This window comes from Melopsittacus undulatus, chromosome 7 (assembly GCF_012275295.1).
Source record: "Melopsittacus undulatus isolate bMelUnd1 chromosome 7, bMelUnd1.mat.Z, whole genome shotgun sequence".
Lineage (NCBI taxonomy): Eukaryota > Metazoa > Chordata > Aves > Psittaciformes > Psittaculidae > Melopsittacus > Melopsittacus undulatus.
The window spans coordinates 72,206,333-72,232,403 of NC_047533.1; the positions used below are offsets into that span (position 1 = coordinate 72,206,333).

Sequence of the window (26,071 nt, forward strand, 5' to 3'; positions counted from 1 at the left end):
CTGGGCATGGGGCACTGTCATGGGAGAAACAGGCAGTGACAGGTTAGGACATGAGGGATGTCAGGTACAGAAGGGCAATTTACACACTCACAACTGTGATCACTTTCAGGTTGCAGAGGAAAGGCTGAGAGTGACTTGGTCATTATTGTCTCTGAGGTTGGTTGGTTTGTTTGTTTTCCCAGTGTCACAGCTGACAAGTGACTTTTTCAGGGTTACAATTCCTATGTAAGTTTCTGAAGGCAACTGTGAAGAATCTCATAATGGGACAGACAGAAGGGCTCAACTGTCTGTGGGTTAGTGCCTACTCAAGGTTGCTGCAGTGTCCATCAGTCTGGTTCTCAGCTGCCCTGCACTTTCTAGAGTCAGCTCCTTGCCCATCAGAGCATGTCCAGCAGCCACCTGCAGTGGAAGGCAGACACCAAGAGAGCTGCCTGAACGCAGCCTCCCCAGGCCTGGGCTGCACTTTCCTCCCACTCCCTGCCCATGGCTCTGCTGCCTGGAGCTGTCCCTGCCAGGAGCTGCTGCTCTGTGCCCAGCTCTGCTCCCTCTCAGTGCTGCCAGAGCCCATCCCATGGGCTGTGTGCTCAGCTCTGCCCTGCACACCCCTCCCGGCAGCAGGGCTCTGCCCAGGGGCATCTCTGCCTCTGCAGGGGCTCAGGAGCAGCTCACACAAGTCCTGACAAGACTCTCGCTGCCTCCTCCAAAGCACAGAAGTGAATTCCCAGCTCCCACTGCCCAACCTGCCCACCAAGAGTGAAAACATCAGAGATCAGAATCTTGTCTTCAAAGGTGAACGCTGCCTCAGTGTCTTTCAGAAGGACCCTCTGCAAACGTGCTCAGAGTGATGTGGAGCTCTGAGCAGCCCTGACCCACACTGCACCCTCTCCAGTGCACAAGAACATTTTCCTTTCCCTGACAGGAGTTGTTCCTTCCCCTCCTCAGCTTCCTCCCCAGCACCATGTGGAGCTCCCAGTCAGTCTGAGTGCTGACCCTGGCAGGCAGCAGAGTCCCTGCCCCTGCACACAGCCCCTGGGCTGCAGGGACCCTGCTCGCAAGGACAGCGCTGGGCACCCCTGGCTGCACACCCACATTCACAGCCTGCAGCCAGCACAACCCGGCACAAGGGACCTGCCTTGTCCTGTCCCTGCCATGGTGCAGAGGGAAGCCCTGCTCTGCACCACATCCTCCTCCTTATCTACACAGAGAAACCGCAGCTTCATTGCCCTACACCCAGAGCCTTACCACAAAGAGGGCTGGGAAGGTTACTGCTCCAGAAGGTTTTTCCTCCTCCTCAGCATCCCTCACTGCCAAGTGCCTTTAAGCTCTCTGAGGCTCATAGCTCTCCCCTGGGTCCCAGCTCAGCAGCAGAGGCCCAGCCCAAGGTGGCTCTGCCTCTGCCCCTCTGGGCTCCCTCCAGGCCTCCCTGGGGCTCCAGGGGAACCCCATGGGAAACAGCCTGAAGCAAGCACTGATGCTCCCTCCCTCAGCTGGGAACAAACTGCCTTCCTGCACTGTCATTGCTCTGAGGAGACAGAGTTTGGTCTAAACAACAAGAGTCAGTAGAATCATGGAACCATTTAGGTTGGGAAAGACCCTTAAGAACATCAAGTCCAGCATTAACAGAACACTGCAAATCAACACATTAACCATGTCCTTTAGAACATGTCTTTTATGTACCTGCAGGGATGGTGACACAACTACTTCTGTGGGCAGCCTGTTTCTTGTTCCATCATGAGACAGGACAGGCAGGACAGGACAGGCTGGGATCTCCTTTACCCCTGCTGAAGGAAGGGATCCAGCCTGGTCAGTTGAGCCATCTCATCCTAGGATTGTAGGCCTGGGGCTGGAAGGGGACTCAGCTCCCTCCCATGAACACCACAAACCCACAGGAGGTCTCACTTCCTCAGAAGGTGAAAATGTACCATTATATAGATGATGTCTGAATCAGAGGAGATTGCCCCCAAGAACTGCAGCAATCACAGTGTGGCAAGCACTCCATGGTGCAGAAGTTGAAGTTCCACCTAAGCAATGTCACAAACCAAGCAGAAACCAGTCAAATCAGGGGGTACTTGGATAGCAGCAGTGCAGTGATTGCTACAGACACCTTCAGAGAAACAGAACAAGGGCAGATTACCCAGTCTAGGAAGGAATTACAACAGCTTATGGGTCCTCCAGGATGCTGGAGGAAATATGGCCTTGGATTCTCTGTCATTGCTCTCCCACTGTACTCACTGTTATGAAAGAGAAAAACATGGCAATAGAATCCAGAGCATGAGGAAGCAGGAAATGCCTAATACAGGAATTAAAACCATACCAGTCACTGGGGCCTGTACATCCCCAACAGCCTCTCATAGCAGAATGGGGGTTTGCTGAGCATGGCTCTTCCTCTGACCTGTTGAAATTGGCCCTGATGGAACAAAAACAACTTTAATGTTCAAGTCACCCCTGAACCAAGGAATTCAGACTCTTGCCTTTAGTCCCAGCGTTACAACAGCCTTTCAAACCCTCACAGGTTTAGAAGCACCTCCCTTCACCCAGAGAACACCAACAGAAAACCCCTGGTTCACCAGTGCCTCAGCAGAAAGGGTCACAGAATCATGGAATCAACCAGGTTGGAACAGACCTTTAAGCTCATCCAGTCCAGCCCTTACCCCAGCACTGCCGAGGCCACCACTAACCCATGGCATGGTGCCTGCAGCCCTGCCCTGGGCAGCCTGTTCCAATGCCTGAGCACCCTCTGGGGCAGGAATTGTTCCTCAGCTCCATCTAAACCTGCCCTGGTGCAGCTTGAGGCCGGTTCCTCCTGTCCCATCCCTTGTTCCTTGGGAGCAGAGCCCAGCCCCTCCTGGCTCCATCCTCCTGCAGGCACTTGGAGGGAGCCATCAGGTCCCCCCTGAGCCTTCTCTTCTCCATCTGAACCCCCCAGCTCCCTCAGCCGTTCCCCATCTCTCTTGTGCTCCAGGCCCTGCACCAGCTCCATTGCCCTTCTCTGGCCCCGCTCCAGCACCTCAAGGTCTCTCTTGCAGTGAGGGCCCCAGAACTGAACACAGGATTCGAGGTGCAGCCTCCCCAGTGCCCAGTGCAGGGGCACAATCCCTGCCCTGGCCCTGCTGCCACACTGCTGCTGATCCAGCCCACGATGCTGGAGCCTTAATCCCAGTGCTCATCCCATTGGCCCCAGCCCATGGATGCAGCCTGTCCAGATCCCTCTGCAGAGCTTCCTACCCTCCACCAGATCAATGCTCCCGCCCAAGCTGGTGTCATCTGCACATTTACACATCCCAGTATGGAGCAGTACAGACCAGTTTGCACCAGTACAGACCGATATGGCCACTATGGCCCCAAATACTGCTGGGGTTTCTATATCCCAGTGCTCCCAGTCCCTACTGCAGGTGCTCCTACTCATCCCCCACCTGACCTCCTTCTTGGTGGTCTTTTGGGGGGAACACTCCAAATTAGATCCCCCCCAACTCTGGAGATTCCCCCCAGTTCCCTGATATGGGGGGGGTGTTGCAGTCCCTCAAGGGGTCTGGTTTGGGGGCAACCAGCAGGAATTTGGGTCTGGTGGCTTTGGGAGAGAGCAGCCTTTTGGGGGCATCCCCATTTGGGGTGGGGGTGTTTGGTGGGTCCCCTCCAGGATTTTGGGTCCCTGGGTTCATTTGGGCGTGCCCGGGGTGGTGAGGGAGAGAGGGTCACTTTTAGGCTGCCCCAGACCCCCATTTGGGGGTCCTCCCTGCTCTTGCAGTGCTTCAGGGAGATTTGGGGTTACCCCAGGATTTTGGGGGCACCACTATTGCTTTGGGTGCCTTCAAGGCCTTTTGCTGTGGCAGGGTGGGTCTGGGGTGGCCATTTTTTGGGGTGCCTCTTCTGAGGGCTCCACACCCTCTGGCAACCTGAATTCACTACTGAACCCAAAGCAATATTGGGGTCCCCCAGTAAATTCGGGCCTACACAGCAGCTTGGGGGACCCCGAGGGCGGGTGCTGGGGAGACCCCACTTTTCAGGACACCCCTTTTCTACTGGGTCTGTGCCACTGTGCTGAGCTGGGGCAGCTTTGGAGCTGCGGGCTTTGGGTTTGCGGAAATTTTGGTGGGTCCTGGGGGGATTTGGGGGATTCAAGCTGGTCCCCAAAACTCCTCCAGGTTGCTCAGTTATTTGAGGGACTTGCCATATCCCGAAAATGGGGGGTTCCATAAGTTGCAGGCCAGCCGAATCTCATTGGATGCCCTAGGGACCCACATTGCCATAAATGGGAGGAATTTGAGGGTTCAGGGGGATTTGGAGTTCAAGGAACATTTGGAAGCTTGGGGGGGTTCCCCAAATCTCGCTGTAGGAGGCACATTATATTGGGGGAGCTCCCATGTGCCAAAAATGGGAGGTACCTGGTTCCCAGGGCACCTGAGTCGCTGTTGGGTGAGCAACATTCCCCCAGGGTGGAGATGGGCTGAGAGAAAGAGTTTTGGGGCTCAGAGGGGATTCAGGCATTGGGGGGATCCCCAAAGCTCCCCGGGGTGGTGCAGGGATTTGGGGAACATCCAATGTCCCAAAACTAGGGGTTACATTTGTGCCAGGGTACCCTGACTCTTCAGTGCCCCTGTTGGCCCATGGCAGTAAATGGGGGGACTTGGGGTTCAGAAGGGAACTGGAGGTTTTGAGGGATTTGCAGGTTCATGGGAATGTGCCCAAGCTCTGCAGGGGGCAGAGTAATTTGGGAGATCAATTATGAAATATACAGGAATGATTGGTGTCAGGAACTTAGGAGACCTTGTCCCCATTGCACTTTGTGTGAAACCAGCCCTCCTTTGTGACCGTGATTACCATAAGTGCTCCTGTCAATACAATGATGAAAGGGAGGGAGAAAGAAAGGGGATAATCTCTCCTAATCAATCGCTTTGTTTTCCAAAGGGTGCTTCTGTTTAACTGTTTGACTGGATTAAGGAAGTTAGATAACCAAGAGATACATCTTGTTACAGGATGCTGCAAACCTGGCTACCAGGCAAATACCACATCATTTCAGAGGACTCCAAGGCAGGTGCTGAGGGCACCCCACTTCTCAGCGCTTCCCTTTTCAGGGGGCTCCTGGCTGCTGCGCTGAGGAGAGGTGGCTTTGGAGCTGCAGGGTTTGGGTTTGGGTGGATATGGGGCTCTAAATTTGGGTGTTAAGACTACAGTTAAGCTTGTAAGCGTTTTTGTGTTAATCTGTTACCAAGATAGTTCAGCAATGTCTTCACTGGAGAAAGACCCCAGCAAACAAGCACAGAACAAAGGAAAGGGCCACATCGACATTTGGGTAAAGAAGACAACAGGATTCTCTAAAACCCAAGACTGAGAAGTATAAGAGACTGTACTCCAAAGATCCCGGTGTGTGTCCTTGATGGAGCAGAGACTCCCTAGCGCACCCAGCGCTGCTTGCTTATTGCCTCTGATATTAATCAATTGTAAATAACATTAATTGGACCAGAACATGGCTAAGACAAAATTTTCATAACAAAATGGAGCCCTCAAACAGGGGCTACAGCCACCAGAGACCACCCCACAGATAACTGGGGAGGGGGGAACCGCAGATATTGGGGGACCCTACCAGGTTTTGGGTCTGCAGCTGGGGGGTTCTCCCTAAATCTGACCTGTGAGGATGTTGGTGATGAGCTCATCCCTCTGCCCAGGGGGGGATGAAACTAAGGGGGTGTTCCTGGGATCTGGGGTGACCCTTGCACTTCCCAGGCTCTGAGAGGGAGGGAGAAGTTCTCCTGCCCTGACACCTTCTGAGCACCTCTGACCCCAGCAGCTCCTGCACACACAAGGCTCCTGCTTTGCCCCCAGCACCTCTGCAGGCAGAGCTGAGCTCCAAGCACATCAACAAGCCCAGGGCTGAGCTCCTCCTCAGCCATGCCCTGCTCCTACAGCTGCCATGGCACCAGCACCTCTCCTGACAGCTTCTCCTCCCTTCACAGCAGCACCCACAATGTCTTTGCAGCCACACTCAAACAGGATGGCAAAGTCAAAGCACACGGCCCTGGATGTGCAGGGCAGCCACGGCAGATGCAGCTCCCGACCCTCAGAGGAGGGGTCTCCTGTGCACTGGTTCCTGCAGGGCTCTGGCTCCTTCAATAGCCCCCGCTCAGCTCAGCGTGGGGGCCCCATTTGTCACAATGGGCAAATCCACAGCGACCGCCAGGGCTTTGTGATGGCGGCAGCATCGTGCCCATGGCCACTGGGCACCCAGGGGTGCTGCGGGAGTCACTGCAAGGGGGGGGCACCAGGCTCTGCCCAGCCGGCTCGGGGAGGTCCCTCCCGGGCTGCTCTTCCTCAGTGCCTTTGGTGCGGAGGTGCAGCATGCGAGCGGTCACAGCTCAGCCTGGGCAATGGAACAGGCGTCACGGCACCTACGGCAAGTGCAGAGTGACCCACATTGGCACAGCAGAGAATCCTGGAATCCCAGACTGGGCTGGACTGGAAGGGACCTTAAAGCTCATCCAGATCCATCCATGAGCTTCTGCCTCAGAGCTCAGCTCAGTCTCCCCCTGGCAGGTTAAAGCCATTCCCCTTGGCCTGTCCCTGCAGCCCTTGTCCCCTCTCCAGTTTTCCTGTAGTGCCCTTCAGGTATTGAAAGGCCACAAGAAGGTCTCTCTGCAGCCTTCTACAACAATGTTCAATGACTTTATGTCCAGCTGCTCTCTCCTTCATCACACCAAGTGTTTAAACAGGAACATGAGCTCTTCGTGTCTTAACAACACAAGTCTGTGCCTACAACCCTATTGCTCTGCTCATTGTGGCTTCCTGTTGGAGCTGCTGCTCTCAAAACCAAAAGCTTTTTGCTCCTTGTTGTGTGTATTTAAGGAAAGCAGTGTTTTGCTGTGTCGAAGGGATGCCACTGCCTTCAATGGGGTTATCATCTGAGCAGGAGAGCAGAGGAAACACAAGGTGACATTCTAGGAAGCAAAAGCAGCAGCAGCATTGCAATACATCTTCCTGGTGGGTCATGATGAGCAGGCAATGAGGTGGCTTCTGGCATTGCTGCTGATGAGCTCCTAATGGCTTTAGCTCTCCACTTGCAGGTGGAGCTGCTTTCATTGGAGTTAAATCTGGTTTAAAGGCAGCTGAGCAAATGCTGGGCAGGAGCTGCTGCCCCTTCTTTGAGTACTGAGTGATTGGATTTAGGAGTCAGCTCAAACGTCTTTAGGCAAGGACTTATCTGCTTACATTTGAATGCACCAGGTCACCCCTATGTGTTTACTGGGTCCATGAGCTCCCTTTATTGTTGAGGGAGATTTGGTGGGGTTCATGCCTCTCACTGCAATGCAGACACCTCCATTGCTCCAGCTGAAGAGATCTGGATGAAGTCTGCTGATTGCATTGGCCTGAGTCTCATCAGCTGTCATGGGACCTTGGCTCATAGATAGGTAAGGAGAGACACTCATGTTTGGCTTTTAGTAGGATGTGTATTTAAAAGGGGGTGAAGAAAATAATTTTGGGGGTTCTTGCTGTGTCTCCTTTAGCTGGTGGGTTAGAACAGACCCAGAAGCAAGGGGAATGTGGTGTTTGTTCTCCCAGTTGATTGGAAATGATTTGGGGACTTGGGTTTCAAACATGTAGATCCTGCACTGGGGTGGTAACTCCTCTCCACTGTGTGGAATTCAGATGTATGGGAAGATCCAGGAACATGGAGTACCACCTCTTCTCTAGGCTAGCTGGAAACAGAGCTGCCTTAGTTTCCCTCAGTGCACAAATGAAAGGCAGAGTCTCAGTTTGGTCTTCCTCCCTTTAAAGCTGATGGCCAAGGTCTCTCTCCTGCTTTTGAAAGAGAATTGGGAGGTATTAGAATGGCTTCTTTTAGATGCCATTGCTATCCTGGAGCAAAGAGCCCTGCTGAGGTCCTGGTGGAAGAAGCAAGATCTTCATCAAACACTGGTGAGTTCATCTACCTTTATCACTGTTTATGGCTTGGAAAGACATGGGGGTGGGTTGAGATAAGCTCTGATTTGGAGAAATCTCCAGTCCTTGAAGCACACACAGTAGGCAATACTTACACCAGCTGAATGGATTGGGGAACACTGCCCATGTAATCATCCTGTCCTTCTGCTGCTCAGTTAGCTCAGCTGCAGCCCATCCTGGCCATCTGCAAGGTTTAGATACTAGTTATCTACACTTCCTGGTTTTCTATCCTTTTCTCTTACATTTATGTTTGTACTAAGGCCATAAGGGCCTAAAACTACATCAACTCCAATGGCTTATCTTATACAAGGATTCTCATTATGTTCTCTAACTGCACTCTATCACTTTTTTTCTTCTGTGAAACATGTACCTCAGATATTTTCTATGACTCCTGTTCCAAAGCCACCACAATTCATGTTATTTAGAACCGATTCTACTTTTTAATGAAGGTTTGTCTTTTATTTTGTGCCTCCTTGTCTCAGCTCTGAGGCAGAAGCTGTTCCCTGTGAGGGTGCTGAGGCGCTGGCACAGGGTGCCCAGAGCAGCTGTGGCTGCCCCATCCCTGGCAGTGCTCAAGGCCAGGTTGGACACAGGGGCTTGGAGCAGCTGCTCCAGTGGAAGGTGCCCCTGCCTGTGGCAGGGGTTGGAGCTGGATGAGCTTTAATCTCCCTCCCAATCCAGACCAGTCTGGGATTCTCATTGATGGTTTTTGAACCCAAGAAAAACCAGTTTGCATTTCCTGTATCTTGACAAAGGGTGAAAGTGAGAAGGGGAAGGTTGGGTTGAGCAAAGACACACAGACCCATGGGACACAGACCCATGGGCAGGACTCACCCAGCTAGCTTTAGACACCTGCAGTGTCAGCATGTGTCAGCGAAGCAGACACCACAGAGAAAGGGATGCTTGTGTGTGTGATGTGGGTATGTGATGGGGGATGGGTGATGTTTTGCACTGCTTAGACAAGCTGTGTTATTAAGAATGGCTGGTTTGGGTGTTGTCAGATGCAAGGTGTGTGTTTGAGATGCCTGCTCTTTATGTAATTATAACTTAGTTCTATAAGTACTCCAGAAGTGAAGGAGATGCATGAGGATGAGGAGATGGACTTTGAGTGTGTGAGCCATTAGTAATGGGAGACAGCAGTTGTCTTCAGTTGTCTGCTGAGGTGGGTGCAGCAACTTCAGCTGGATCTTCTGAACCCATTCATAACATGGGCAGATGGAATCACACAGACTTCAGAAAGGGGAAATGCTGAGTCCTGCCCATGGGGAGGAGCTGCTCCAAGAACCAGGACCGGCTGGGGGCAGCTTAGCAGAGAGGGACATGGTGCTTGTGGTGGCCACAGAGCTGCAATGAGCCATCAATGTGTCCTTGCAGAAAAGGCACCCACAGCACCCTGAGAAGAGCATTGGTGGGTCAAGGGACTTCCTGCAATGAACATGTGAGCACAGGCTGGGGAATGGGGAAGGAAAAGCTGCTGTGGGAAGGGTGGAGGGAGAAGGTGAATTGTGCTGCAGACATGGTCATCTTGCTGGAAAAGGGGCTGATGGACAGAGGGAAGTGGGAGGGGAAGGAGGAGTGATGCTCGTTTCTCAACAGGCAGTATGTGTATTTTAAGGTCGTCTTCTCATTGCTCATTTTAAGGTCAATGCATATTTAAGGATAACACGAGCAGCAGGCATCTTGTCATATAGATTCATATGCACACACGTTCTTTAAATATAAATAAAAACAGAGGAAGAAATATATGCAAGTACAATTCAGATGAGGAGGAGGGGTGGTTTTTCCCTTGAAGCTACATGTACATGGAATTGAAATCAGGGTTTCTGGTCTCTCTTTAGTTGACCCAAACATCACCACAGAGTCAGACAGTCACTCCAAAGTGATCTTTTCTCTATTTAATGCAACACTAATTGATGTGGTAAATTAAGGCATGATTGTATTTACTTGTCCTTATGTAAAAACACCCCCCCCCCCAAAACAGGGAAGAAATCATCCCAAACTCGCCTACTTCTTACAAAGAATATGGATGTTCATGGGCAGATGCTTATGTTTTGCAGGACCAATTTTTCCCATAACAGGCCAGCCAGGCCTTTAGCATTTAAGCATTAAGATTAGTTTTTCCATATAGGAATGACTAGATATTATTTTATCAAGGTATTTTTTCCAACATATTATTTAGGACCTTCAACCATCATGTTTTTATCTCCAAGTAATTGGGTGCATTCATAAAGGAAATCCCAAATACTGCATTAAACTGCTCTCTCCTCCCAGTATGCATACTGGGCATCACGTGCTATGGTATGGAAGACCTCATTTGCTAGCCTGGGTCAGGTGTCCTGTCTCTCCTTCCTCCCGGCCTCCCCTCCTCCACCTGGCTGGAGCATGTGCTCAGAAAAGGCCTTGAACAAAAACACCCTCAAAACATGCTCACTATCAAGCAACTGTTCCCAGCCCAGAAGTCAAACCACAGAACTGCAGCAGGTACATGAAGGAGAAAAATGACTGCCACGGCTGAACCCATGACATTATCTACCACTTATTCCGTACCATTCACATCATGCCCAGATCCCACATTTTCAATACACCATCACTCTTAAGTCCACCCCTCGATCATGAGACATCTCTATGTTGCATCTCTGGACTGATGGCCTGAAATATCTGGGCCCACCAGGCTCAAAATCATTCACCATCCCCTTCAGCAGCTCTACAGCTTGCTGCTGGGGACTCCATACAGCTGCCTTCCATCTCCAATGCTTCCAAAGCACAGGAGGGGCCCAGTGGACCAGATACTCGCCCATACTGTCCCACATGCCCTTCCACTCATGACTGTCCAGCCTTGGGGACAGTCTCCTGGTGCCCCTATATCCTTGTCTAACCCTAGACAAGACCCAAACCTGACTCTGCTTAACTTTGGGATCAGACAAAATGGTTGTGGATAGAACACACTCTGTGTGTGTGCCACCATGCTGATCCCTAACACAATCAGCAGGCAGGTCCCAAGGGCACCCAAAAACCATTCATAACCATCAGAACTCTCAGCTGCTGCTGCTGCACTTGTCACTGGGGCTGATGTAGCTGCCGTGCTTGCCAGCTCTCCCACCACCAGCTTCTCTTCTCCTGAGTCCGGATCTTCCTCCACTGCCTTGCTGGGAAGTGCTGCGTGGTCTCCTGCATCCTGCTGGGGGTCGGCGGATGACTTCCGGGGGACACTCTCGGCCGTCGGGGGGTTCGGAACGGCAGCAGGACTCGGCTCTTCCAGCGCCTGCTCCCCCTGCTTGGCTACTGCCCCTCTCTGCTCCTCTGCCGCCTCCCCCGGATGCTCTGCTACAGCCGTTTGGCTCCCAGGGCCGCTCTCTCTGGGAGCCTCAGCTGGTGCTGCCGGCTCCTGGGGCTGCTCCTTCCTGGCTTCACGCAGCCTCACGCAGATGGAGGTGAGGACAAGGGCAAGGATGGTGAAGAGCAGCAGGATGGCCTGGTACAAGTCCAAGTCCACGGCCATGTCCATCCCCCCCTGCTGCCGGAGCCCCACCATATTACAAGTCATTGCCGTAAAGTACAGTGAAACAAAAACTTTAGCCCAAGCCCCATGATTGTTAAACACAAATACATCTAATCCATACACAAAGTACCTGGCAAAATCCTGAAACTGTGAGATCCAGAGAAAAAACTCTGAGAGCCAATAAATCAGCATTGTGATGAGTGACTATAAATCCGCTCAGATCTGTTGTTATCTCAACCCCTCGTGCCCCACGTTGGGTGCCAAAAACAACTGTCATGGTTTAAACCAAGTTCACACACAGCTCGTTCACTCACTCCCCCTATCGCTTCCCCATCTCCCGGAGATTAGGAAGGAGAATCCAAAGAATGTAGCCCCCATGGGTTGAGATAAGCACAGTTTAATAGCTAAGGTATAACACAAATCACTACTGTCATTACTACTACAAATAATAGTGTTAAAGCTAATAACAAGTGAAGAGAATACAACACCTCACCAGCCATCGACCCATAACTCACCCCACCCTGCCTGACTGAGCACCGACCGATACATCCTCCATCCCCCCAGAGCTCAGCCCTTCCGGGTCTCTCCCGGTTACATCCTGGGTATGACGTGCTATGGTATGGAATACCTCTTTGGCTAGCCTGGGTCAGGTGTCCTGTCTCTGCTTCCTCCCTGGCAGAGCATGAGCTCAGAAAAGGCCTTGGACAAACCAAACACTTGAGCAGTAACTCAAAACATACTTGCTATCAGCAACCGTTCCCAGCCCAAAAGTCAAACCACAGCACTGCACCAGCTACCAAGGAGGAGATAAATGACTGCTACTGCTGAACCCAGGACACCCACATACTCAAAAACATTCTACAATTACATTGAGGAAATGGAGGTGATACTAATGACCAGAGAATAACACTTGAGCATAAAGTTCAAGTGATTACTCTAATTCTCTCACTGAATAGACTATCTCCTATTTTGCCCATGCATGGATATGGTCTGGATGGAGAGGGACTGGCAGAACAGTGAGCACTGGCTGGGCTGTTGGGTGCAGAGGTTGATAGATTCTATCCTGCAGGAGGCTGGAGAGTACCACAGGGGTTTATCTCCCTAACCTATCTAAACTGAACAGAAGGAGAGCACCACGGTGTGCAGGGACCATCCCACAGTACCTGAGCAAGAGAAATAGGGCAGGAACAGAGACCTGGGCCAAGTGCAGCCAAGACAAGCAAGCTGGGGATTACAAGACAGGTCCACAACCATGCTGAAACAGATCAAATCAATCCCCTGGTCAGGTTTAAGTCCAGCATTTGCTAGGAAAGTCCATGAGCAAACCTAGGTCTAAGGATCATCAAAGGATTTCATAGGTGTGCACACCTCCTGCTAAACCAGAAATCCTCATGTGTAGTCCAACCACCTTGGGCTGAGCTTAAATAGAGATGTTGGGAAAATGGGCAGAGGGTGAGGATGGAGCACCAGCTGAGGCTGCTCAGGGGGATAACGGCCTGGGACAATTCATCAATGCCTCAAACTGCCCATTTCTCACCCTTCAATAAAGTGGAAGGCCAGAGTCACCAGCTCAGCTCTTGGACATCCAGGCACTGCATGTGGATAATCCCACTGAGGATGGAAAACTGGGCTCTCAAGTGTGCACAGAGGGAGAACAGCAGCACCAGAGAAGGAGTCACTTGTGCTTCATGTCCCTTTTGAGGACTGTGTGCAAGATCTGGAATGTCTCTCAACCCATTCTCATTGTGTCAGTCTGTTCAGTCCAAAACCTTTGCATGGTCCACAAGTATGTCAGAAGCATCCTATGAGCCCTCATCACTGCTGCTGTGCAGCTGTGCTCAGGCATGGCTCATCCATGCCATGTCTCTCAGATGCCCAAGCACCACAATGCCTTTCAGAGGTGATTTCACACCCTTTGCTTTTCCTTCTCTTTGTTTTCCTCTGCTAAAGCATGAGCAGCCCTGGAGGCTTCCTCCCAGGAGAGCACATGCAACTGTATTTACAGCCCCAGCACCACAAGCTGGGCTCTTGCAGTCTGGCAGGAGCTCACCTCTCTTCACATCAGGAGCTGAACAGAGCTGATGCTGGCACCTGGATGTTCTCTGCTGCACTGGGGATAAACCCTTGGCTCCCAGCACTGTGTGGCAGAAGGAAGGCAAAGGAGGTAACACCAACAGAAGGCACAGCTTCACCTGCACCGAGGCAGTGGGCTTGCTTCTGCATGTCTTTGTGTCCCCTTTGGGAAAGCTGCATTAGTTAAAAGCCTTTCCAACGTGAGTTTTCTTTAAAATAAGTGGTCACAATGGTTTATGCAGGTTTTCTTTTACACAGGCAGCTACAGCAAGATGCACTGATTTATTCAAGACTTAAATGAGGATGAGTCTTATTTTTTTATAAAGAAATGCACCATTTCAGACTGTCAGCAGAATACAGTCACTAACAAATCAGACTTTGGAGTTAGGATGTTGTAATATAAACTCAGCTTTCAAGTAAGCATCTCGATGCCCATGTGTTTAGGATGTTTCAGTGTGCTGGAGCTCAGAAATATATAAATCATGACTTTAGCAATGTGAATGTTTTCTGCTGTGAATGATCTCAAATCGTTCGAGAAATGTGTTTTGGTAACGAATGATGATCAAAAGCCAAAGGAAATGTCTGGAGGATGTGTAAACACGTTTATCACTGGAGCTTTCTCCAGGTTTCTGTACACTCCTACGAGGTTCCTGTGAGGTGTCTTCCTTCCCAAATTACCTCCAAACTGAAACTGAATAAGGATCTGATTCTATTCACAAAATTGAAATAACCTTAAAACTCATGGGCTTCAATAAATCCATAGTTTAAGGTTGCTCAGCATAGAAAAATTTGCCATTTGTTGCTTCAAAACACTCTCTGATAAAACTACCTCAACTAATAAAATATAATATGCATATAATTTGGGCTGGAATATACATTGGAATATATTAATTCCATAAAATGTGACAGTTACTTTGTTAATTGATTTCAGTTAGAAGTGGTCCAAAAGTAAATCAATTTTTAATCACTGTGCTGTTTCTCTTCCATTTGCCTCAGCAGGAAACACCTGGTCATGGGAGGAAATCAAACCCAGACTGAATTCATCCTGTTGGGAATTACAGACAGCCCTCGTGCACAGACCCCTCTTTTTGTCTTGTTTCTATTGATTTACATTGTCACTCTGATGGGGAACGTTGGCATTATCACATTGGTTCGGGTGTCTCCCAGCCTCCACACCCCCATGTACTTCTTCCTCACCCAGTTTGCCTTCACTGACATCTGCTATTCCACAGTCATCTCCCCCAGGATGCTGGCAGACCTCTTATCAGAGGACAAAACCATTTCTTTCACTGCCTGCAGGACGCAGTTCTTCACCTTTGCTTTCTTTGCTGCTATTGAGTGTCACCTGCTGGCCATGATGGCCTATGACCGGCACGCTGCCATCTGCCAGCCCCTGCTCTATGTGACCATCATCTCCAGCAGTGTCTGCTGGCAGCTGGTAGTACCATCCTACCTATTCGCCTTCCTCAGTGCCATTGTCTACACATGGTGTGTGTTTGGAGGTTCCTTCTGTGGTCCCAACCACATTGACCACTTCTTCTGCGATGAAGTTCCTGTGCTAAAGCTCGTGTGCTCTGACACCCACAGCAGTGAGATGGTCATCTTTGCCTTTGTCACCATCAATGTGGTGGGCACGAGCATGATCATTTTGCTCTCCTACATCTCTATCATTCGCACCGTGCTGAGGATGTGCTCAGCACAGAGTAGGGCCAGAGCCTTCCACACCTGCTCATCCCATTTGATGGCTGTTTCCTTGTTCTTCGGGACGGCATTCTTCATGTACCTACAACCTCCATCTAGCCACAGGAACCTGGATAAGGTGGCCTCCATCATCTACACAGTGGTCACCCCCATGCTCAACCCATTCATCTACAGCCTGAGGAACAAGGAGGTGAAGGGGGCTCTGGTCAAGTGTGGGAGGAGATTGCTCCACCATAGGCAACTAAGGCGAGTTCTGACATCCAGGACATGAACAGTTCATGTCCAGTGTGAAAGCCTATGGGGCACTGAAATATTGAGATTTTCCAGTGATACTCATGACATTATGGAAGTTCTTCTGCAGGTCCTGCACAAAAGTCAATGACAGAATTGAATGAGAAACAGACCCTCAATATGACACCATTCTTGGAAGAAAACAAGAGGTGACTGAGCTTCAAACTTCATTTCAGTTCACAGTCTCCAGCCTGGAGGAAGAAATTACCCTCAATTATCCCAGGCATCATTTCCACACAGGAAGCACTAATGAGCTTCATTGAGTTACAACTTTTGTCATTCATAAACATGTCTTTCTCTTGCAAGATTCCTGACCTTGTCCCTCAGCTCCAATAAAATTCCTCACTCTTACCTGTGAGCTCTTTATTAAAGCTGCTGGGGTGGGAGGGAACAGGAAGTGCAGTTTTACATTTGTTTGCTGAGAAAAGTAAGAGTAAGAGAAAAGGTTTCAAAAGATTCATTGCATTTGTTTGTGCCTTTCAAAGAGCAGAAGCTGGTGGGAATCAAGGTCTAAGCTGGACCTTTGAATATCAAGGGTTGATCCCTCCCCAGGCTTCAGCTTCAGACTAGATTTTACTTCATGTAATGAAGTGTTGAAAATATAGCTCATAATTGAGATTGATGAACTGTGCTGTGGTTACCCAGTATTAAGGACAAACTGGGCATACCAAGAGGTCCTCTCATTCATTTTAAGTGGTGTTTTACACTCATTTAAATGCTCTTTACTTAAATGGTGAGATAAATGGAATTCCTGCTGGAGATAAGCACCCACATCCCGTGTCTGAGCCCAGCTCACACTAAAGCACACCAGGAAAGACCAAGTGGTGCACTCATGCATACAGCATGAGGCAAGTTTCCATAGGAGAAAGACAATCCTGAACCCAGAATCAATGGTCACTGAGAGCTGTTTGGGTCAGGAGAAGCAAAAAACCACTGGTGTGGGAAAACATTTTTCCTCTACGTGTTGTGAGTGAGAAGTAACTTGTATTTGGGAAGTGTCTGGGTCTTGAAGAGTGTCTTTGGTGTGCTCAGGAAAACAGCAGCCAGAGGGCTGGGGTAAAGTGCTGTCATGGGTTCAGCAGTAGCTCATGCTCTGCCTGGGAGGAGGGAGATATAGGGTGCCTGGTCTGGGGTAGTCGGGGAGGTTCCATAGCACAGCACGTCCTGCTCAGGAAAGGGACTGGAAGCTGGCCGGGAGGGAAGGAGTTAACACGCCGGGCTGGGCTGGGGGAGGCAATGGGAAGCTGGCTAGGAGGGGAGCGGGGAAGCTCTCTTTTTTCTTCCAGGGCTGGCCTCGTGGCGGCGGGTGGTATCGTATTCTCTCTCCCTGTTTGTCTCCTCTCACATTGATTTGTTGTTGGTACCGGTAGTTATTTCTGTTATACCTTGATTGCTGGACTGATTTTACCTCGATCCGTGGGAGTTGTATCCCTCCGGCTCTCCTTCCCATCCCTCCGGGAGTGGGAAGGTGAGGGGGGGGGAGGGGAAACAAAGGGGGAACTGTGCAGATTTAGTTTAAACCACGACATTTTTGGCACCCAAATTGGGGCCCGAGGGGTTGAGATAAGAACAGATCTGAGCGGATTTATGGTCTCTTGTCACAATGCTGATTTATTGGCTCTTAGAGGTTTTTCTCTGGATCTCGCGGTTTCGGGATTTTGCCGGGTACTTTGTGCATGGATTGGATGTGTTTGTGTTTGTGGATCATGGGGCTTGGGCTAAAGTTTTTGTTTCACTGTACTTTATGTCGGAGGCTTGTAATATGGTGGGGCTCCGGCAGCAGGGGGGGATGGACATGGCCGTGGACTTGGACTTGTACCAGGCCGTCCTGCTGCTCTTCACCATCCTTGCCCTTGTCCTCGCCTCCGTCTGCTTGAGGCTGCTTGAAGCCAGGAAGGAGCAGCCCCAGGAGCCGGCAGCACCAGCTGAGGCTGCCAGAGAGAGCTGCCCTGGGAACCAAACGGCTGTAGCAGAGCATCCAGGGGAGGCGGCAGAGGAGCAGAGAGGGGCAGTAGCCAAGCAGGGGGAGCAGGCGCCGGAAGAGCCAAGTCCTGCAGCCGTTCCGAACCCTGCGACAACTGAGAGTGTCCTCCCGGAAGTCGCCCGCCGAGCCCCAGCAGGATGCAGGAGACCATGCAGCACTTCCCAGCAAGGCAGAGGAGGAAGATCCGGACTCAGGAGAAGAGAAGCTGGTGGTGGGAGAGCTGGCAAGCAGGGCAGCTACATCAGCCCCGGTGACAAGTGCAGCAGCAGCAGCTGAGAGTTCTGATGGTTATGAATGGTTTTGGGTGCCCTTGGGACCTGCCTGCTGATTGTGTTAGGGATCAGCATGGTGGCACACACACAGAGTGTGTTCTACACACAGTCATTTTGTCTGATCCCAAAGTTAAGCAGAGTCAGGTTTGGGTCTTGTCTAGGGTTAGACAAGGATATAGGGGCACCAGGAGACTGTCCCCAAGGCTGGACAGTCATGAGTGGAAGGGCATGTGGGACAGTATGGGCGAGTATCTGGTCCACTGGGACCCTCCAGTGCTTTGTAAGCATTGGAAGTGGAAGGCAGCTGTATGGAGTCCCCAGCAGCAAGCTGTAGAGCTGCTGAAGGGGATGGTGAATGATTTTGAGCCTGGTGGGCCCAGATATTTCAGGCCACCAGTCCAGAGATGCAACATAGAGATTGACTCATGATCGAGGGGTGGACTTAAGAGTGATGGTGTATTGGAAATGTGGGATCTGGGCATGATGTGAATGGTATGGAATAAGGGTGGATAATGTCATGGGCTGAGCAGTAGCAGTCATTTTTTCTCCATCTTGTAGCTGGTGCACTGCTGTGGTTTGGCTTCTGGGCTGGGAACAGTTGCTTGATAGTGAGCATGTTTTGAGGGTGTTTTTGTCCAAGGCCTTTTCTGAGCACGTGCTCTGCCAGGGAGGAGGGGAGGTTGGGAGGAAGGAGAGACAGGACACCTGACCCAGGCTGGCCAATGAGGTATTCCATACCATAGCACGTGATGCCCAGGATGCATACTGGGGGAGAGAGCAGGAGAGGTGGAGCTCTGAAGGGAAATGGAGGAGGTATCGGTTGGTGCTCAGCTGGGCAGGGTTGGGGTGAGTTATGGATCGGTGGCTGGTGGGGTGTTGTATTCTCTTCACTTGTTATTGGAATTATCATGATTATTTGTAGTCGTAATGGCAGTAGTGATTTGTGTTATGCCTTAGCAATTAAACGGTTTGTATCTCAACCCATGGGGGCTACATTCTTTGGATTCTCCTTCCTAACTCTCCGAGAGTTGGGGGAGCAAAGGGGGAAGAATGAGTGAGAGTACTGTGAGGATTTGGTTTAAACCACGACATATTCAAAGGTCCAGCTTAGACCTTGATTCCCACCAGGTTTTTCTCTTTGAAAGGCACAAACAAATGCAGTGAATCTTTTGAAACCTTTTCTCTTACTCTTACTTTTCCCAGCAAGCAAATGTAAAACTGCACTTCCTGTTCCCTCCCACCCCAGCAGCTTTAATAAAGAGCTCACAGGTAAGAGTGAGGAATTTTATTGGAGCTGAGGGACAAGGTCAAGAATCTTGCAAGAGAAAGACATGTTTATGAATGACAAAAGTTGTAACTCAATGAAGCTCATTGGTGCTTCCTGTATGGAAACAATGCCTGGGATAATTGAGGGTAATTTCTTCCTCCAGGCTGGAGACTGTGAACAGAAATGAAGTTTGAAGCTCAGTCTCCTCTTGTTTTCTTCCAAGAATGGTGTGATATTGAGGGTCTGTTTCTCATTCAATACTGTCATTGACTTTTGTGCAGGACCTGCAGAAGGACTTCCATAAAGTCATGAGTATCACTGTAAAATCTCAGCATTTCAGTGCCCCATAGGCTTTCACACTGGACATGAAGTGGCAGCTGGTTGCATCATCCTACCTATGTTCTGGATGACAGAACTCGTCTCAGTTGCCTTTGGTTGAGCATTCTCCTCCCACACTTGATCAGAGCCCCCTTCACCTCCTTGTTCCTCAGGCTGTAGATGAATGGGTTGAGCATGGGGGTGACCACGGCGTAGATTATGGAGACCACCTTATCCAGGTTCCTGTGGCTAGATGGAGGTTGTAGGTACGTGAAGAATACTGTTCCGAAGAACAAGGAAACAGCCATCAAATGGGATGAGCAGGTGTGGAAGGCTCTGTCCCTGCTCTGTGCTGAGCACATCCTCAGCACGGTGCGGATGATAGAGATGTAGGAGAGCAAAATGACAACAACTGCACTCACCACATTGATGGTGACAAAGGCAAAGATGACCATCTCACTTCTGTGAGTGTCAGAGCACACGAGCTTTAGAACAGGGACAACATCACAGAAGAAGTGGTCAATGTGGATGGGACCACAAAAGGAACCTCCAAACACGCTCCATGTATAGATTATGGCACTGACGGAGGAGAATAGGTAGGATGATGCTACCAGCTGCCAGCAGACACGGCTGGAGATGATGGTCACATAGAGCAGGGGCTGGCAGATGGCAACGTGCCGGTCGTAGGCCATCATGGCCAGCAGGTGACACTCAACAACAGCAAAGAAAGCAAAGGTGAAGAACTGCATCATGCAGGCAGTGAAAGAAATGGTTTTGTCCTCTGATAAGAGGTCTGCCAGCATCCTGGGGGAGATGACTGTGGAATAGCAGATGTCAACGAAGGCAAACTGGGTGAGGAAGAAGTACATGGGGGTGTGGAGGCTGGGAGACACCCTTACCAAGATGATAATCCCACTGTTCCCCACCAGAGTGACAATGTACGTCAGCAGAAAGAAGAGAAAAAGAGGAGTTTGCGCATATGGGCTCTCTGTAATTCCCAAGAAGATGAATTTAGTCTGAGTGTGATTTCCTCCCATGACCAGGTATTACCTGCTGAGGCAAAAGCAAGAGAATTATCACAATGATCAAAATTTGAGATTCAAATCTGGACCACATCGATCTCCAGTCAGTGACCATGTGAGATACTACATTTTAGTGTATGCATTTTGTAACCCACATTATATATACTTAATGGATTTGAATTGGGGTATTTCAGAAAGAACAAGGAGCAAACGTCATTGTTAGATTTCTATGCTGGGACTCTCAAAACTGTGGATTTATTCAAGGACGTGGGTTTTTCAGATTTGAGAAAAGAATAAGATCTATCAATCACTTTATGTTCAGAGACAATTTGTGCCAGAGTAAACCTCAGAGGAACCTCAGAAGAGTGCACATTAACATGAATCAAGAGAAAGTCCCAATCCCGGTGTAAACCCACCTTACACATTTATGACATGCATCTATTTTCCCTTGGCTTTTGGTTATCATTCCAGTTACCAAACCACATTAATCAAATTATTAGAGATCATTCACGGCAGATAAAATAGACTTTGTTATATTCATGATTTATACCTTCCTGAGCTCCAGCAGGATAAAGCATCCTAAACCTTAGGACATAAAGTTGCTTGCATTAAAATAGTTGATGTTATAACAGGCTGATACCAAAGGCTCATTTGTTAGTGACAGCATTCTGCTGACAATATGAAATGTTACATTTCCTTAAAACAAAAGAAGAATCATTCCCATTTAAGTCTTGAGTAATTCAGTGCATCTACTTTAGCTGCCTATGTAAACCAAACACAGCCTGCATCAGACGTTGCTCTCTCTTATTGTAAAAAAAAGCTCACGTTGATAAGGCTGTTTTCTGACACAGCTTTATGAAAGAGGACACGAGGACATGCAGAATCAAGCCCACTGCCTCACTGCAGGTGAGGCTGTGCTTTGTGTTGGTCTTACCTCCTGTGCCTTCCTTCTGCCACTGAGTAATGGGAGCCAAGGGTTTATCCCCAGTGCAGCAGAGAACATCCAGGTGCCAGCATCAGCTCTGTTCAGCTCCTGATGTGAAGAGGTGAGCTCCTGCCAGACTGCAAGAGCCCAGCTTGTGGTGCTGGGGCTGTAAATACAGTTGCATGTGCTCTCCTGGGAGGAAGCCTCCAGGGCTGCTCATGCTTTAGCAGAGGAAAACAAAGAGAAGGAAAAGCAAAGGGTGTGAAATCACCTCTGAAAGGCATTGTGGTGCTTGGGCATCTGAGAGACATGGCATGGATGAGCCATGCCTGAGCACAGCTGCACAGCAGCAGTGATGAGGGCTCATAGGATGCTTCTGACATACTTGTGGACTGTGCAAATGTTTTGGTCTGAACAGACTGACACAATGAGAATGGGTTGAGAGACATTCCAGATCTTGCACACAGTCCTCAAAAGGGACATGAAGCACAAGTGACTCCATTTCTGGAGCTGCTGATGTCCCTCTGTGGAGGGAAAGCCCAGTTTTCCATCCCCACTGGGGTTATCCACATGTAGTGCCTGGATGTCCTGCAGCTGAGCTGGTGCCTCAGGACTTCCCCTGTATTCAAGGGTGGAAAAAAGGCATTTTGAGGCAGGGAGGAATTATCCCAGCTTTAACTAATAGGCCTTTATCCCCCTGAGCAGCCTCAGCTGGGGCTCCATCCCCACCCTCTTCCTATTTTTCCCCCATCTCTATTTAAGCTCAGAACAGGCAGATTGAGCTTTACTAGAGCAGTTGTGGTTTCCAGTTTAGCAGCAGTTCAGCACACCTATGGAATCTGTTGGGGGTGACCAAGGATTTCTCACACACATTCCTAGCAGTTTTTTCACCTGATCCTGCACAAGGGATTGACTCGACCTGACTTGGCTTGGTCTTGAATCTGCCTCCTCATCACCAGCTCTGCTGATGCTCTGGAGCCTTGGTTGAACTTGGCCCAGGTCTGTGTTCCTGCCCTACTTCTCTTGCTCAGGTACTGTGGGATGGGCCCTGTCACACCATTGTGTTCTCTGCTGCCCCTCTTTATAGAGATTCAAGACACAAACCCCTGTGGCAGTCTCCAGGCTCCTGCAGAGCAGAACCCATCACCCTCTGCACCCAACAGCCCAGCCAGTGCTCACTGCTCTGCCAGTCCTTCTGCATCCAGACCATGTCCCTACATGGGCAAATGAGGAGATAGGATTTTCAGTGACGTGAGTAGAGTAAGAAATTGAACATTATATTCAGTTGTTATTATCTTTTCCTTAGTGCCTTCTCCTTTACCAAGTACAACATTAGACTTTCATTCTTCAGTAGATTGGCAGCACTTTGTTTTGGAAGTGGCTTTGGCACTTCCAATCCAAAGCACTCTGAGATTCTGACTTATGGTTTTTGAACCCAAGAAGGAGAAATTTGCATTTCCTGTATCATGAGAAAGGGTGAAAGTGAGAAGGGGAAGGTTGGGTTGAGCAAGGACAGACCCATGGGCAGGACTGCATTCAGCTGGCTTTAACCACCTGTACTGTCAGCATGAGTGTGTAAAGCTGAGACCAGAGAGAAAAGGATGCTTCTGTGTATGAGAAGATGTGGGATGGGTGATGTTTTGCACTGTTTACACAAGCAGTGGTATTGAGAATAGCTGGTGTGGTGTTGTTAGATGCAAGGTGGATGTTTGACATGTCTGCTCTTTATATATCTATAACTTAGTTATATGAGTACTACCCAAGGTGAAGGAGATAAATAGGGATGAGGAGATGGCCATTGAGTGTGTGAACCATTAGCAATGGGAAACAGCTGCTGCTTTCATCCCCTGCCTGTGGTTGGTGTAGACAACTTCATCTGGACCTTCTGAACCCATCTGAAGGTGTTAAAGCTTTAGCAAAACCCTGTCTGCTGTCAGCTGCTTTTCTCTACATGCAATATGTCCCACTCTTGGTTTCATTTCCTCCTTTTGTGAGCACCAAAGAGCCACCCTGAGGATATTTAAATTTGGAGAATATGAAGCAAAATGGCTTTTCAAAGGCCAATTTTGGGTCCAAAATTGGAAAATGAAATCACACAGACTTCAAAAAGGGAAAATGCTGAGTCCTGCCCATGGGGAACAGTTGCTCCAAGCACCAAGACAGGCTGGGGGCACCTTAGCAGAGAGGGACAAGGTGGTTGTGGTGTCCTCTGTGTTGAAAGGAGCCATCAATGTGTCCTTGCAGCAAAGGCAGCCACCAGCACCCTGAGAAGAGCATTGGTGGTGGGTCAAGGGACTTTCTGCAGTGAACATTTGACCAGAGGCCGGACACAAACATACCTGTAGAGTCAGAAAATCACTGCGATTTGACCTCTTATCTATTTAATGCATCACTAATTCATGTGGCAAATGAAGGCATGATATTATTGTATTTACTTGTCCTTAAAGAAGAGCAATCCTCCCAACAGGAAAGAAATCATCCCAAACAAGCCTACTTGTTATAAATTATTTGGATGTTCATGGGAAAATGCTGATGTTTTACAGCACCAATTCCTTCCATAACAGCCCAGCCAGAGGTTCCGCATTTAAGACTTAAGGTAATGTTTTCCATGCATTAACTATAGATTATTATTTTATCAAGTTATTATTTTTCAATATATTATTTATGACCTTCACCCATCATGGTTTTATCTGCAAGTAATTGGGTGCATTCACAGAGGAAACCCCAAATCCTGCCTTAACCTCATGCCCTGTGTGTTCCTGTGAGCTGGGAGAAGTGATCCAAACTTTTCCCATGATTCTTTGTCTCCTGCTGCCAAGAGAGTGGCTGGAGGAAACCACCTGAGTGTGACCACGTTTGTCCTCTTGGGCTTCTCCAACCTGTAGAAGCTGCTCTTTGTGACTGTTTTACTGGTCTCCATCCCCATGGTGGTGGGAACCTCATCAAGAGCAGCTCTCAGCTTCATGTGCCCATCTACTCATTTCCTCCTAGGAAATGTACTTATTTCCTCCATAGGATGTAGCTGGTGTCTTGCTTTCCTGGATGGGCCTGTCCCATGGAAAGCTACCACCATGCTGACCTAGGAGCAGGGTGGAATTTCATCCCCTGTGATAAGCAGTCACCCAACTTGGTCTGGGAACACCCTTTGCAGACCCTGTCTGAGCAGTGTTGGCTTTTCCTTGGATGTCATCTGGTGCTGATGACACAGATGCTCCATGCTGCTGGCCATATGTTGTATCCAGATGTGCTCTAACTTATTTCATGGCTCAAAGTCTCTCGGTGTTGTCCAGAGCTCCCCCATCACCTCCTCTTCTCCTTTTGTCTGTCCATGCAGGCAAAGCTGATTTTCCATCCCTGCTGCTGCTTACTCAAGATTTCTCATTCCATGCTCTGAGGGTTGAGTCACACAGGTCCAAGGGGTTATTCTATCTAGTTGTAAGTTGCCACATCGGAATTAATCAGCAAAGGTTCCCCTTATGGAGACAAGGATGCATCTGGGGCTTGGATTCAGCTTGGATCTATTTTAAACCTCCATATCAGGGGTTTCTTCTGGAAAAAGTGTTTGGTTCTCTGCACTTGCAGTGAAGGGTGATGGGCAGACACAGCTCCAATGTGGTTGTGTTGAGAGCAGACACAGGCCATAGCCTGAAGAGTCAGTTTAAGCCTAATGGGAAACATCAGCTCACTGTGCTGATGTGTTGGGGTCCTTCAGAAACCCCACTCCAAAGTGAGGAGGTGAAAGCAGCTTTCATGCATCCATGGGATGGTTTGGGTTGGAAAGGAGCTTAGAGTTCATCCAGTTGTATCCCCTGCCACAGACAGGGGCACATTCCTCTGGAGCAGCTTGCTCCAAGCCCCATCCAGCCTGGCATCCATCAGTTCTATTGAATGATTTCTTATGCAGCAGAGCCTCAATGCTCGGCATCCATAAAACAATTCCTGGACAGAGCAGGAAAGCAAAATGGATGTGTGCAGTGTCCTGGCTGTGTGTTTGCTTTTATCAAGGCTGCTAATAGCAGATATTAACTTAATGAAGAAGGGTTTATATTCTGCATAGACGGATAGGAAATTCTTCCTTAGAAAATACTGGTGTTGGTTTGCTCCTTTGAGAGCAATAAGAGAGAAACTTTTCTCCATAAACCTGTCTGTGGCTGAAGGGGCTGCAGGAAAGCTGGAGAGGGGCTTGGGACAAGGGCCTGGAGGGACAGAACAAGGGGAATGGCTTGAACCTGCCCAAGAGAGGGGAGACTGAGCTGAGCTCTGAGGCAGAAGCTGTTCCCTGGGAGGGTGCTGAGGTGCTGGCACAGGGTGCCCAGAGAAGCTGTGGCTGCCCCATCCCTGGCAGTGCTCAAGGCCAGGTTGGACACAGGGGCTTGGAGCAGCTGCTCCATGGGAAGGGGTTGGGCTTGGAGCTGGAGGAGCTTTAAGGTCCCTTCCAACCCAAACCAAGCTGGGATTCTATGATCCAGGCCCATGAAATTGTCCTTAAGACACAAAGATGCCAACACACTGACCCTCCAGTTCACTGCCTTTGGGCATGGACCAGCTCTGTCAAGCAAGGCAGCTGTAGAAGTGAACTTTGTTCACAAAGAAGAAAGTTTCTTTCTTGTTCTCCCCAGCTAATTAATCTCTGGTGTCTTGTTATGAAGAATGAGGTAAGTCACATGCAAGTGTTGTAAGAAGCTTTTGTGGTGATGAGGAAAGTTCCTTGGTAAAGCCCAGAAGGTCTTGTTAAAGCTGATGACTCCTGGAAGGTGTTTGGTCCCCAAGGAGCACTTCTTGCTTTG

General features: G+C 49.5%; 2 protein-coding genes across 2 annotated transcripts; one reads left to right on the forward strand and one right to left on the reverse strand.

Moving 5' to 3' along the window:
* Positions 1-50: 50 nt before the first annotated feature.
* Positions 51-15,476, forward strand: LOC101868899 (olfactory receptor 1020-like). Its single transcript, XM_034064475.1, has 2 exons — positions 51-64; positions 14,504-15,476. Exons 1-2 carry the CDS (start codon positions 51-53, stop codon positions 15,474-15,476), a joined length of 987 nt encoding a protein of 328 aa, XP_033920366.1.
* Positions 15,477-19,414: 3,938 nt separating this feature from the next.
* Positions 19,415-20,374, reverse strand: LOC117436424 (olfactory receptor 1020-like). The gene has a single exon (XM_034064476.1). The coding sequence runs from the start codon at positions 20,372-20,374 to the stop codon at positions 19,415-19,417; it is 960 nt and encodes a 319-aa protein (XP_033920367.1).
* Between the last annotated feature and the right edge of the window lie 5,697 nt (positions 20,375-26,071).

Bases quoted from the DNA above. Each gene is read 5' to 3' on its own strand.
- LOC117436424 (XM_034064476.1), bottom strand. From the start codon at position 20,374: ATGGGAGGAAATCACACTCAGACTAAATTCATCTTCTTGGGAATTACA.